Here is an 11180-nt window from a genome sequence, read left to right on the forward strand (position 1 = left end):
CTCGCGTTACCATATTGCAAGGAGATATAGACGTAATTATTGGAGCTAAATCAACAGCTTCTTGTGAAATATTGTCAGAGGGGACCTAAGGATTGATCTTAGGTTGTCTCACTTCTTCAGAACTTGTATGCCTTTCCCTGCCTACTGCTGGATAAGGTTCTACTTCATTGATAACTGTAGAAGGAATTGGTCTCCATTCAGTGGCATGCAACCTTCGCTTTAGCCTTCTTCTTTGATTCTTAGAAAGTTTAGTATTGGTTCCTTGTGTCTATGCTGCTTGTGCCATCGATTCTTTTCCTTTGTATCGAGCTTGCGTCTGTGTTGTAGGAATTTGTACCTGTTGAGGTGTTGGTACTTGCTCACTATTTTTAGATACTTCCCTGCACTCCGACACTAAATGCCCAACTATCTTGCAGTGGTTATAGAACTTGGGCAAAGTACCTAATTGAACTTTTTGCCAGAACTCGATACCTCGTTATGGCACTTCAACAGATATCTGGTTTGGTATTGGTTTGGACAAATCAACATCAACAAGTACACTCACATAATATCCATTATTCTGCTCCAGAGAATTCATGTCAACTCGAATAGGACTGCCAAAGCCTATACCCATACTCATTAATATGTCAACCTCCCAATACTCAAAAGGTAGTCCTGGGAATTTGATCCAAACAAAGCCATTAGTTTGTCTATGAGATTCTATGCTAAAGCTTGGCGTCCACCATATAAATCGTACAAGCTGTCCTTGAGGATGCCAAGGCCCCCGAAAGAAGATTTTGTTGAAGTCCACTTCATTATCAAGGCAAAACATAACATACCCTTTTCCCAAAAGTGAAAGCTTTAAACTTCCTGTTAAACCCCAATCTTTGCTTACTACTGATCTTATATTGTCTAAATTCAGAATCTTTGAATCCATTCGAGCAATAAGAACAAACTTACAAGCTTCTACTCCTCTTTCAAATGAACTCAGAGGAATCTTAATTGTTGGTTTATCATCTTTCATGGATGGCATAGGAAGAGATGAAACATCCATAATTTGCTTCATTCTACCCTTTGCTATGTTCGTTTATAGGCATATTTTCAAAAGGACATGTGAAAGTAGTTTTGTCTTGATCGTCAAGATCGATAATGATCTGAAAATAACTAGAGTAGCCATCTAAAAAGCAGTAATAAGCATGTGCAGCTAGACGTTCGAGCATCTAATCTATAAAAGGTAAAGAAAAGTGATCATTTCATGTCATGGCGTTTAAGCGTGTGTAGTCAATACAGATCCTCCATTTTATCGGAACTCGTGTGGAAACATATTTATCAGCAGCATTACACACAATGGTAACACCCAATTTTTTAGGAACTACGTGAATAGGGCTTACCCATTTGCTATCGGAGATAGGATATATGATACCCGCATCGAGTAACCATAAAACTTCTTCCCTGACCGCCTCTTTCATGGCAGGGTTCAAGCGACACTGAGGTTCGAGTGAAGTCTTTACATTATCCTCTAAATATATGCGATGTGTGCATACGCTAGGGTCAATCCCCTTAATATCCGTCTAGGGACCAACCGATCGCGGAACGATGTTCCCTAATCACCCTAATCAAACGTGCCTCTTCATTAGTAGACAACTGAGAAGATATGATCACCGGATGACTACCATCTGGATCAAGCTAAATATATTTCAACTCAGTAGGAATAGGTTTAAGCACAGGGGTGGGAGGAATGGGTAGAAAGGCTTCCGGAAGGTCTTCGTCTTGAGTAGCAAAGACTTGTTTAGGTAAGAGGTCTTCAAACTCAGAAGATGGAGCTATAGAAGGATCTAAGATAGGAGTAGACTCAAAAGGGCGTTGACTTCCTCTACATAGGAGTCATCGTCGAAGTTGAAACTTCCAAAGGAAAGGAATTGGTTCATATGATTATCTGGAAACGTGTTGTTGAAATAATTTTAAGCTAAGCTCTCGATAATGCTAACTTCTCCATCGATAGTCATATTAGGTAACTGTTGCATCATTTTGAAAACATTCACCTCAACAGAAAGGTGTCCAAAGGACATGGACATCGAACCATCGCGGTAGTTTATGAACACATTGGTAGTTGTCAAGAAGGGACGCCTTAAGATGATAGGAACAGAGTCATTAACGACTTCTGTGTCGAGGATAACGAAGTTGGTTGGGTAGTAAAAATCTTGAACTTTAACTAGCACGTTTTCAACAACACCCTTAGGATACTTAATAGAAAGGTCAGCTAATTGCAACGTCATTTTAGTTGGTTGCATCTCTTGTAGATCTATTTGTTTATATAGATAATAAGGGAGTAAGTTAACACTCGCCCCCAGGTCTAATAGAGCAGTTGTCGTGTGAATATCTCCTAAGGTGCATTATACAGTAGGACGACCCAGGTCCTTGTACTTAATGATTCTATTATGTTCAGATATAGTGGGAAATTGTTCAGTTAAAAAGGCATCTTTTTGAATGTTTGTTTTCCGTTTAGTATTGCACAACTATTTTAGAAACTTAGCATGTTGTGGTAATTTTTTAATAGCTTCAAAAAAAGATAGGTTTATCGTTAGATTTTTAAAAACTTCTCTAATCTCATCAAAATTTGTATCCTTTTTTAACATGACTAGTCTATGGGGAAACGGTGATTTCTCTCTATATTTAGCATATGGATCAATAAGATTTTTAACTTTGGCTGCTTTTTTCTTGGGTTGTGGTTTAACTGGTACCTCTATAGTGGTAGGATCTTTAGTTTCTAATTAGGTATCTAGTAAAGTTTCATTTTCAATGACCACTGGTGGTGTATCAACAGGCATAGTTATGGAGTTATCAACCACTCTACCAGAACGGAGAGTAGTGATGGCATTTAACTCACCTACATTTAAATTTGCGTTACTAGTATTACTGGTTACTTTAAAGGTTGTGTTTGGCATTTTAAGATTAGGTATAGCTTGACCTGGAAACACACCTTTTGATTGGGCTTTATCTTGGGTTAACTGTTGTATGGATTGTTGAATGGATTGTAGAATATGTGATTGAGCTTGTATGTAGGCATCGAAACGATCTGGTTGTGAAGGTGTAGTGGCCATAGGTGGAGTGACAGGAACTATCTCATGTTGATTATTAACGGGTGGGTTGTGATAGTTGTTATTAACAGGAACGATACCTCTATTATTATTATTATAATTACCTGGTCCTTGTACTTGTCTTGGTGGAGCTAGGTTGTAGTTGTTTGCTGGCCTAATATTTTGATTATTAAACCCCGGAGGTGTAACTGGTTGATTATTATGCCAACTGAAGTTGGTTTTGTCTCCAAGGTGCGTTAGGAAGGTTATTTATGGAGCAAACATTGTTTGACTGTGCAGGTGGTTGTGCATAGACGAGAGGAGAATATGAGTCGGTATGCTTAAGACTAAAATAGAAATTACATGGAAGAGAGTTGATGTTCATGATAAGAGTAGGCTTATATTGAACAGAAATGGCTTCTACCTTTTTGGTGAGGGATTCGATTAGAGTTCTAAGCTCGGGATCAGGTTTAACCTCAAACATACTAGCAGCCTTGGCTGTGAAAGAAGAAGTAGCAGAGCGAGGGATGTCGTTACTCCCCTAGTTATTATTACGCTTGGATTGATCTTCTAAAAACCTATAAGCCTCTGAGGCTCCTTTACTAAGGAAACTACCCCCATTCATTATATCAAGAACCTCCTTATGATGATGTGAAAGCCCCTTGAAAAAGGCACGAACAAGCGTGTCTTTCACAAGGGTATGATGTGGACACTCTTTAAGAAGATTAGTGTACCGGTTCTAGGCCTCTGAAAAGGATTCAAGAGGGTCCTGGCGGAAAAAATGAATCTTTTGAATCATTTCATCTGTCTTCAGTGGTAGGTAAAATTGTTCCATGAACAATTGAACAAGTTTGGCCCATGAGTCCACGGAATTAGGCGTTTGGGTAGTTAACCAAGACTCCGCCTTATCGGCTAGGGTGAAAGGAAACACCCTCAGTTTAATTTGTTCAGAACCTACATTAGGATGATGGAATATACTGAGAACTTATTCTATCCTACGCGTATGCTGATAAGGCTTTTCATGGTCTAAACCATGAAAAAAGGGTAACAAATTAAAAATATTTAGGGAAATTCGAAAATCCCCCACAGGGTCTGCAAGAACGCTGCAAGACTTAGGGCCATCATTTATGGCTTTGTAAAAATTAGAGAGAGGAGTTTCTGCTTCTTCAGCCATTGATGCAGGTGTAGTGTGTCATATTCTAGATAGGCATGTGCGTTGACGTTTATGATAGATAACGTTAGATGGTTTTCTATTACCAGACCTTAATCTCATGCAAGGCTCATTCCAATATGAAAGAAACACTAACAACAATCAATAACAACCTGACATGCTAGAATTTAAATTCCTCTGACAGAAGGGACGAGGAGTGAAAGAAGGAGAACCTGAATGCCTCCTTGCTACGCTTATGAATAATGTCTTTAATACCAACCTCAGTGTCCTGTAGAAGCTTGGAACCCTGAATAAACAATTATTTCAAACGAAAAGATGGCCTGTGACTAACCTGTGTAAATCGGGCTTTCTTCAGAAGGGGTGCGGGGCGCGGTCAAATATAAAGCAACAAGGGTGCGGGCACGCTCTGTGATATTTTTTTTAGAAACAGGATTTCCCATGGTTTCTTAATGGCCTGGGCTTGGAAATTAGAAAGAAACAAAAATAAGCTTCTTGGGAGGAGGAAGGGCGGGGCCTTTCGGTATAATGTAAATAAGAGCGGGCTTAGGCCCGAAAGTACAACTTCCCAAAATTCTAGTAGACTTCCAGAAGCAAAATACTGTTCTCAAGAAACAGAAAACACAGTCATAACACAACACTTTCAAACAATATGGTGGGTGCGTGAATAGGGCTATTTGTAGAATTGAAAAAACTAAGAGAATTAAATTCTAAAGACAACTAAGATGGCAGCGACTCCATTGATAGAATTAAATTTCGCTTTTACTATATCTTAGCTAATTATACTAGGAAGAAGTAATTTATAATTTCATTCTTTTGATCAAAGTTCTACTCTCAATTATCATGCAATAAAACTAGAGTAAGCTAGAATTCGTTCCACTCCTAGTTGCTTAGAAAATAACTAATTTACTTAATGATTAATAATCAACAACATGAGAGTAATGATTCTAATATGGTGAAAACTAATATTGAATATATTCTAATTAAACTATGACAATTAAATAATAAGATGTGAATATGAAGAAGGAATTAGGGAGCTAGATTTGAAATCCACCTTGATTAATCCCTAACATGCTAGTATAGAGTTTGTTGCAACCCTAATCTTTATGTTTTCACACAAGGTTCAACATAAACATTAGGTCTTTTTATCCCTAATTATTTATGGTATCTCTAGCCAACTAATAATTAGCATGAGAGGAAGTTGAAACCCATTCTCATAGTGAATGAACTACCATCTAGACTTCATCAACTATTCTAAACTAACACATCAAGTTTTCATCAAAGTTTCAATCAAAACCCTCTAATGGAGGTTTAGCTATGGATCATTAGATTATCATTGAATAAAAAATAAGAAGAAGAAGACATAATTAAAGGAATACCTGTATTGAAAATAACTTGAATTGTATTAATGGTGGCTAGGCTAATAAAATATAAACTAGGTTTAGACTAAAGAGAAGAGGTAGGAGTTAGTTAGAGTTTTACCTTAGTCTTCTTTATATAGGAGAGGGCTAGGTTTACAATTTCGCGCATGGGCTTTGGAGCTATGTTTTGGGCCACTAAATCAAGCCCAATTGACAAATGTAAAATGAGTAGTTTACTTACGAAATGAACTATGAATCCAAACGTAAGTAAACTAAACTTTCACTTTTACGTATCTATTATCAAAGCTTCTACTCTCAATCACATTGCACTAAATGGAGTACGAAAGTTCGCTCCACTCCTAGTTCTCTAGCACGGATTGTTTTTTAGTCTAACTAGTCGCTCTTAAGTCAATGAGAGCTTTACTTAAATATTATACTACCACGATACTTAATTAAGATGATTACTAGAAATTAACTACAAATGCTATGGAAATACTATTGTTTGACTCTAGATAAAGGAATTAGAGGGGAATCGAATCCACCTCGAATCTAACTTAATGACCTAGCATAGATTGTGGTATCTCGATTCTTACGTTTTCACGGCAAAGAATTCGAGTCTAATCCCTAGTTTTCATGGCATTTCTACCAAGTACTAACTAGCAGAGGTCGCCCACCCATTCTCATGGCTAAAACACGACCTTCTATAGTGGAATAGATTCTACAATGTTTCTATACTAAACAACCAAGTTTTCATCAAGGCTTCATCAACCCCTCTAATGGAGGTTTAGCCTTGAGTCATCAATCTAACATTTACCATTGAATCTAAACTAAACATAATGTGAGAAATTGAGAATTACTTAATTTAGCAATAATGAATCTAATTTAATGGTTGGAATAAAACAATGACAAGAATTGAATTTAGATCTAATGGAAATGACAAATTCGAACTTGATAAAAAATACTACTTTATTTATCTAATCAATCAAGAACAATGATTCAGAGATTTAATCTAAAACAAGAATTTAAATGGAACTAAAACTTAATTTAATTAATAAAACTAGATCTAGAATTCTATATCTTAATTTAGGTCTAACTAGCTACCATTAACAAAGAGCTAAGCTTTTGTTTTTATACATCCAGATCCAAAATTCGTGCATGGGCTTGGAGCCATGGGTTGGGCAGGAGAATCGGGCCCAAAACCCAATTCTTCAATCAAAAGGCCTCTTCAGCTGCAGTTGGCTTCCACAGACTTTTCGTCCACTTCTGCTCCTCTGATTGGGTCAAGGCTTAGACCATTGCAAAGCTCTTTCCGAGCCGGTCGTTTTGACATAAGGTAGGCCTCAATCCGAGGTCTGAGTCCAAAGATATGGCATTCGGAAGTTCTGCTGCCTTTTGCTCCTTTATCTCGCTAAAGTGACACATTTCTGCGCATAATGGACTTTGAAGCCTGAAATGCATAAAAACACGAAATCAGTATTAACTCTTACTTATTATTCACATAATTGGTCTAACAAGATGATTATTAAGGGGTTAAAACTACAGTTTTGGGCTCTTATCAAACCACCCCCAAAATTGAAGATTTTGCTTGTCCCTCAAGCAAATATGAGAAATTAGAATAAGTGACCAAAAATGGAGTTCTACCTAATCTCGTTTATTTGAAAAGCGATTGCATTGACCATATGCAACAAGGCCTTAAACCACTAGGAATTCCCTAGTGGACCGAGTTATAGCCTCGTGAGAGTTTTCCGATGAAGGTACTCACAAACTTCATCTATACTACAACGACTAAGAAATAAAACTATTGTTTTCCCTTCATGCTCAACTATCTATACATCTCTATAGCAATTACATAAGAATAACAGAAAAAAAAACCTAAGTTAATATATGCATAATAATCAATCATCTACAATAAACATATAACAATGAGTAATACTATGAAATGTTTAGCGGGGTTTGTTTAGAGAACTTCGGAATAAGCGTCCTTAAGTAGGTCCTCACATAAATGTCAAGACAAAACCTCTCTGATTTTTCCACTCAAGTTTAAGCTACTCCGATTAATGCGGTGGGCACACTTTTACCTTACAATCTCAATGACAACAAGGAAGCCGGGGTCGATCAAACACATCCGCCACTTACTATCACACTAACCTATTCCTAATTGAGCTAGAGGTCTTTATTAGGTGTTCATGGGGATTAGGAGATGGTTTAAGAAGGAAGGAAATGGATATTCTAGAGAACAAGTCCGAGATAATAGAGTCTTCATATTATGTAACTAGAAAAACCTTGTTATTTACTTTTGCTTCTACACTTTGTTTCCATCCTTAGCCATATTTTTCTTTTCTTTGGCCTTTGACTCCCTTTTATTCTATTTTTTTTTTTTGGAGTTTTTATTTATTTATTTATTTATTTTTTTTTATTTTTTTTTTTTATTTATTTATTTATTTTTTTTTTTATTTATTTATTTATTTTTTTATTTATTTATTTTTTTTTTTTTTTTTCTCTTTGGATGGAAACTTCTTTTCTTTATTTTCTCAAGCAACTAACTAATTTTTGTTTACAATGCGGTTTTTCTCTTCTTCTTTCTTTCTCATTCTATTCTCGGACTTATTCTAAATTGGGTAGGTTGATTTTTATTTTGTTTTGTTTTTGTAACAAGGTAAAGGAATTGTGGTTTATGGAAGGCTAAAGAAAAGGCTCGGGTGGCGACTAGCGGAAAGTACTTCATAGGTTTGAATTTCGCTATATCGATCCAAAGAGCGCCTAAATTCTCGCTTAGGATATGGTTTAGTGATCAAGCAAGTGGACGCGGTGATTTCTCTATCCGATTTTTACTTCTCCCTTGTGTCATTTCTCAATTGTTTCATTCATGTAAGGCTTTTAGGCTATATTCTCACAGGATTTGTAGAATAAGTACTCTAGCCTAGATTTCAAACTTCATCGCTAACAATCATAGATACTCATGTAATAAATTTATAGATAGGTGCAAAGATTATTACCTACATATTAACCTAAGTTTCTAACAATTATTCCGACGCAAATTCATTGAGACTTCTAGATTGTTAAGAGCATGGAGAAAGAAAACAATACCAATATTCCTAAGTGTATAGCATACTTTTTATTTATATTTTTGAATTTTTGAAATTTTAACTAGAAAACAAGTGCATATTATACATATCTATATCCTAACAGATGTCTTAATTACACATGTTTCTATGCCCCCCCCAAACAAAAAAGCATGCTTTGTCCTCAAAGCATTTAAATAAAGAGTGTAGGAAAAATACCATTGAAACTCGTCGTGTAATTCGGAACATCCGCAAAACAAGGTTAGAACATACTAATATAGGAAATACCAAAAACCGACGCGAACTCTATAAAGAGGGTCCACCCATTATGGGGTTAATGTAATTAAATTGCTTGGGACATAAGCGGACACTAACTTAACTAAAACTTACCGCACCCCAACATCTACTCGTCATCCTCCTCTTCTATATGAGGTTCTTTTCAAGATCCGAAGATGTCGCCATCCTAATTGCAAGATCCGCCGTGAACGATGCTCCATAGGTATAAGTTCCCATCAAGTCTTGAAAAGACTGCTCGGGAATCACTATAGGTGGTGTCATCTCAACACTACTTGTAGAATAGCTCGCGAAAAGCCCGGAAGAAAACTTAGAAAATCGGAAATTCCCTGTGATTACAAATGAGGCAGGCTGGCGCTTCAGATAGAAGCCAGTCGCGCTCTTTGGTTTTGGACTTCTAGAGTTTGAGCGGTCGCGCTCGATTGAAGCGCTGGCCAATTGAAATTTTCGATTTCGGTGTTTGGCTGGTCGCTCTACTTGGCGTAGTATCTAGTGAATTTTTGATTTACAAAAAGTAGGGCGAAGTCGCTCGGCTTTTTGAGCGCTGGCCAGAGGGTGCGAAAGTGAGTTTCTAAGAAAAAAAACAAGAAAAACTAGAAAAAAGGGAGTGAAGTGAAAAGTGAAGGATGATTGTGGGGTGTAGTGTGGGTTGTGAGTGTAGTATGATGGAAGTTTAAATAGGTTCTGGGTTTCCAAAACGAATCGGCAAGTTGCCAAATTGTTTTAAGGCCATTTCCGGAAATAGGAAACTGCCAAACCCAAAAACGGAACTAACCATGTCTTTGATTTCCTAACAACCCTGGTATCTTTTAAACTTGGTTTAGAATAGTAACTTCTAAACTCTCCTACATATCATGCTACCGCTACAAAAAAAAAATAATCATAGATATGCCGGTATCGGCCTAATTTTCAACTTTTACTCCAAGACAACTATAACGAAGATAATCAAAATAAATTATATTAAAATAATATGAAATCCAAGCAATCTAAAACAAACAACTTAATACTCAAATCTAACTACTGAAATAAAATTCCACTACAAAACAATAAAGACAATGAAATAAAAGGACACAATTGATGGTGAACACCTAAGCGTGAAGAAGATGGTCCACCGAGATGGAGACTCGGCTCTCAGGTGACGAATGGCTTGAGCCATCCGGCTCTTGGGCGACGACGCTCATGCCTCTCGGACTCGGTGAGAGACGGACTCATCCACGAAAGTGGCATGCGTCGTAGCATCTCTATCCCGAACAAGCGTGTGCTTCCATCTCGGCCTTTGAGTCTTGAGTCAGATAATCGGGCTTGGTGGTTATTGTGGATAACCTCCATGTTAGACAAGATATCATCCTGACCCTTTACGAGCATTTCAACCGTCCGCCCGAAGGTCCGTTTGCTTATTTCGGTACAATCTGTCTATGTCTAATATCTTCCACAGATACGATAACCGCGATCGCAAAACCGGTTTGCAAAGATTATCATTCGCTCTAAATTAGAAGTATGACTATCAAAATTATCCTCAACCAACCATGTCATATCTTCCTTTTCATCATCCGACTCAACTTCCTTCTCTGCAGACAACGGCCAAGTCTTTTGAATGCATTCCTTATAAATACTCGCATTAGAAGGCAATTTGATCTTAATAGGAGCAGATCTAGCGACGGCTCTAAATGAGAGCATAATCTTAGTGATCAATACGAGAAGAGGCGCCAGGCTCTTTCCCACTCCTCTAATCACATTCAAAATGAAATCGAGGATGCAGAAATTATACTCCTTCGTTTGCAAATTCCGAGAACGTCGCGGACATCGGGTCCGATGTCGCTGACTTTGTCTTTCCCGAGGGCGTTCTTACCAATCCATCGGCGACGACCCGGTTGATTGGTTCTCGTGGTCGTCCCGCTTAACGCAATGAGATATCGTATTGTATTCACCCTCTATGACCGTATCTTTCATCAAAACAGAACTGCAGATATCCGAGATTCCTGTTTGGTCGTGATATCTAGGTTGGTTCGTGGGTGATTCCTAATAGCTTCGACCAACAACCGTCCTCGTAACTTCCCTCCGCGTTCCTCGCTATCCTAATGAAAATCTTAGTTCCCTCCACTTCTCGTTTCTTATAAAACTGTTCTACCAAATCATAGTGGTAGAAATCCTCCGTCGAATACCACAGTCCGTTCAATTTCTCTTAAACATCTCCAGCGTCATAAAATGGCTAAACTATCGGAAAGCAAACGCGTTTTCC

At 37.6% G+C, this 11180-nt stretch overlaps 1 protein-coding gene across 1 annotated transcript; it reads right to left on the reverse strand.

Annotated features, from left to right (window-relative positions):
* Window positions 1-475: 475 nt before the first annotated feature.
* Window positions 476-1033, reverse strand: LOC147481832 (uncharacterized). The gene has a single exon (XM_086579081.1). The coding sequence runs from the start codon at window positions 1031-1033 to the stop codon at window positions 476-478; it is 558 nt and encodes a 185-aa protein (XP_086435207.1).
* Window positions 1034-11180: the final 10147 nt, after the last annotated feature.

Source organism: Coptis chinensis, chromosome 8 (assembly GCF_015680905.1).
Source record: "Coptis chinensis isolate HL-2020 chromosome 8, ASM1568090v1, whole genome shotgun sequence".
Lineage (NCBI taxonomy): Eukaryota > Viridiplantae > Streptophyta > Magnoliopsida > Ranunculales > Ranunculaceae > Coptis > Coptis chinensis.

What these genes read in the sequence shown, in the direction of transcription:
- LOC147481832 (XM_086579081.1), bottom strand. Translation starts at nt 1,033, where the DNA reads ATGGATGTTTCATCTCTTCCTATGCCATCCATGAAAGATGATAAACCA.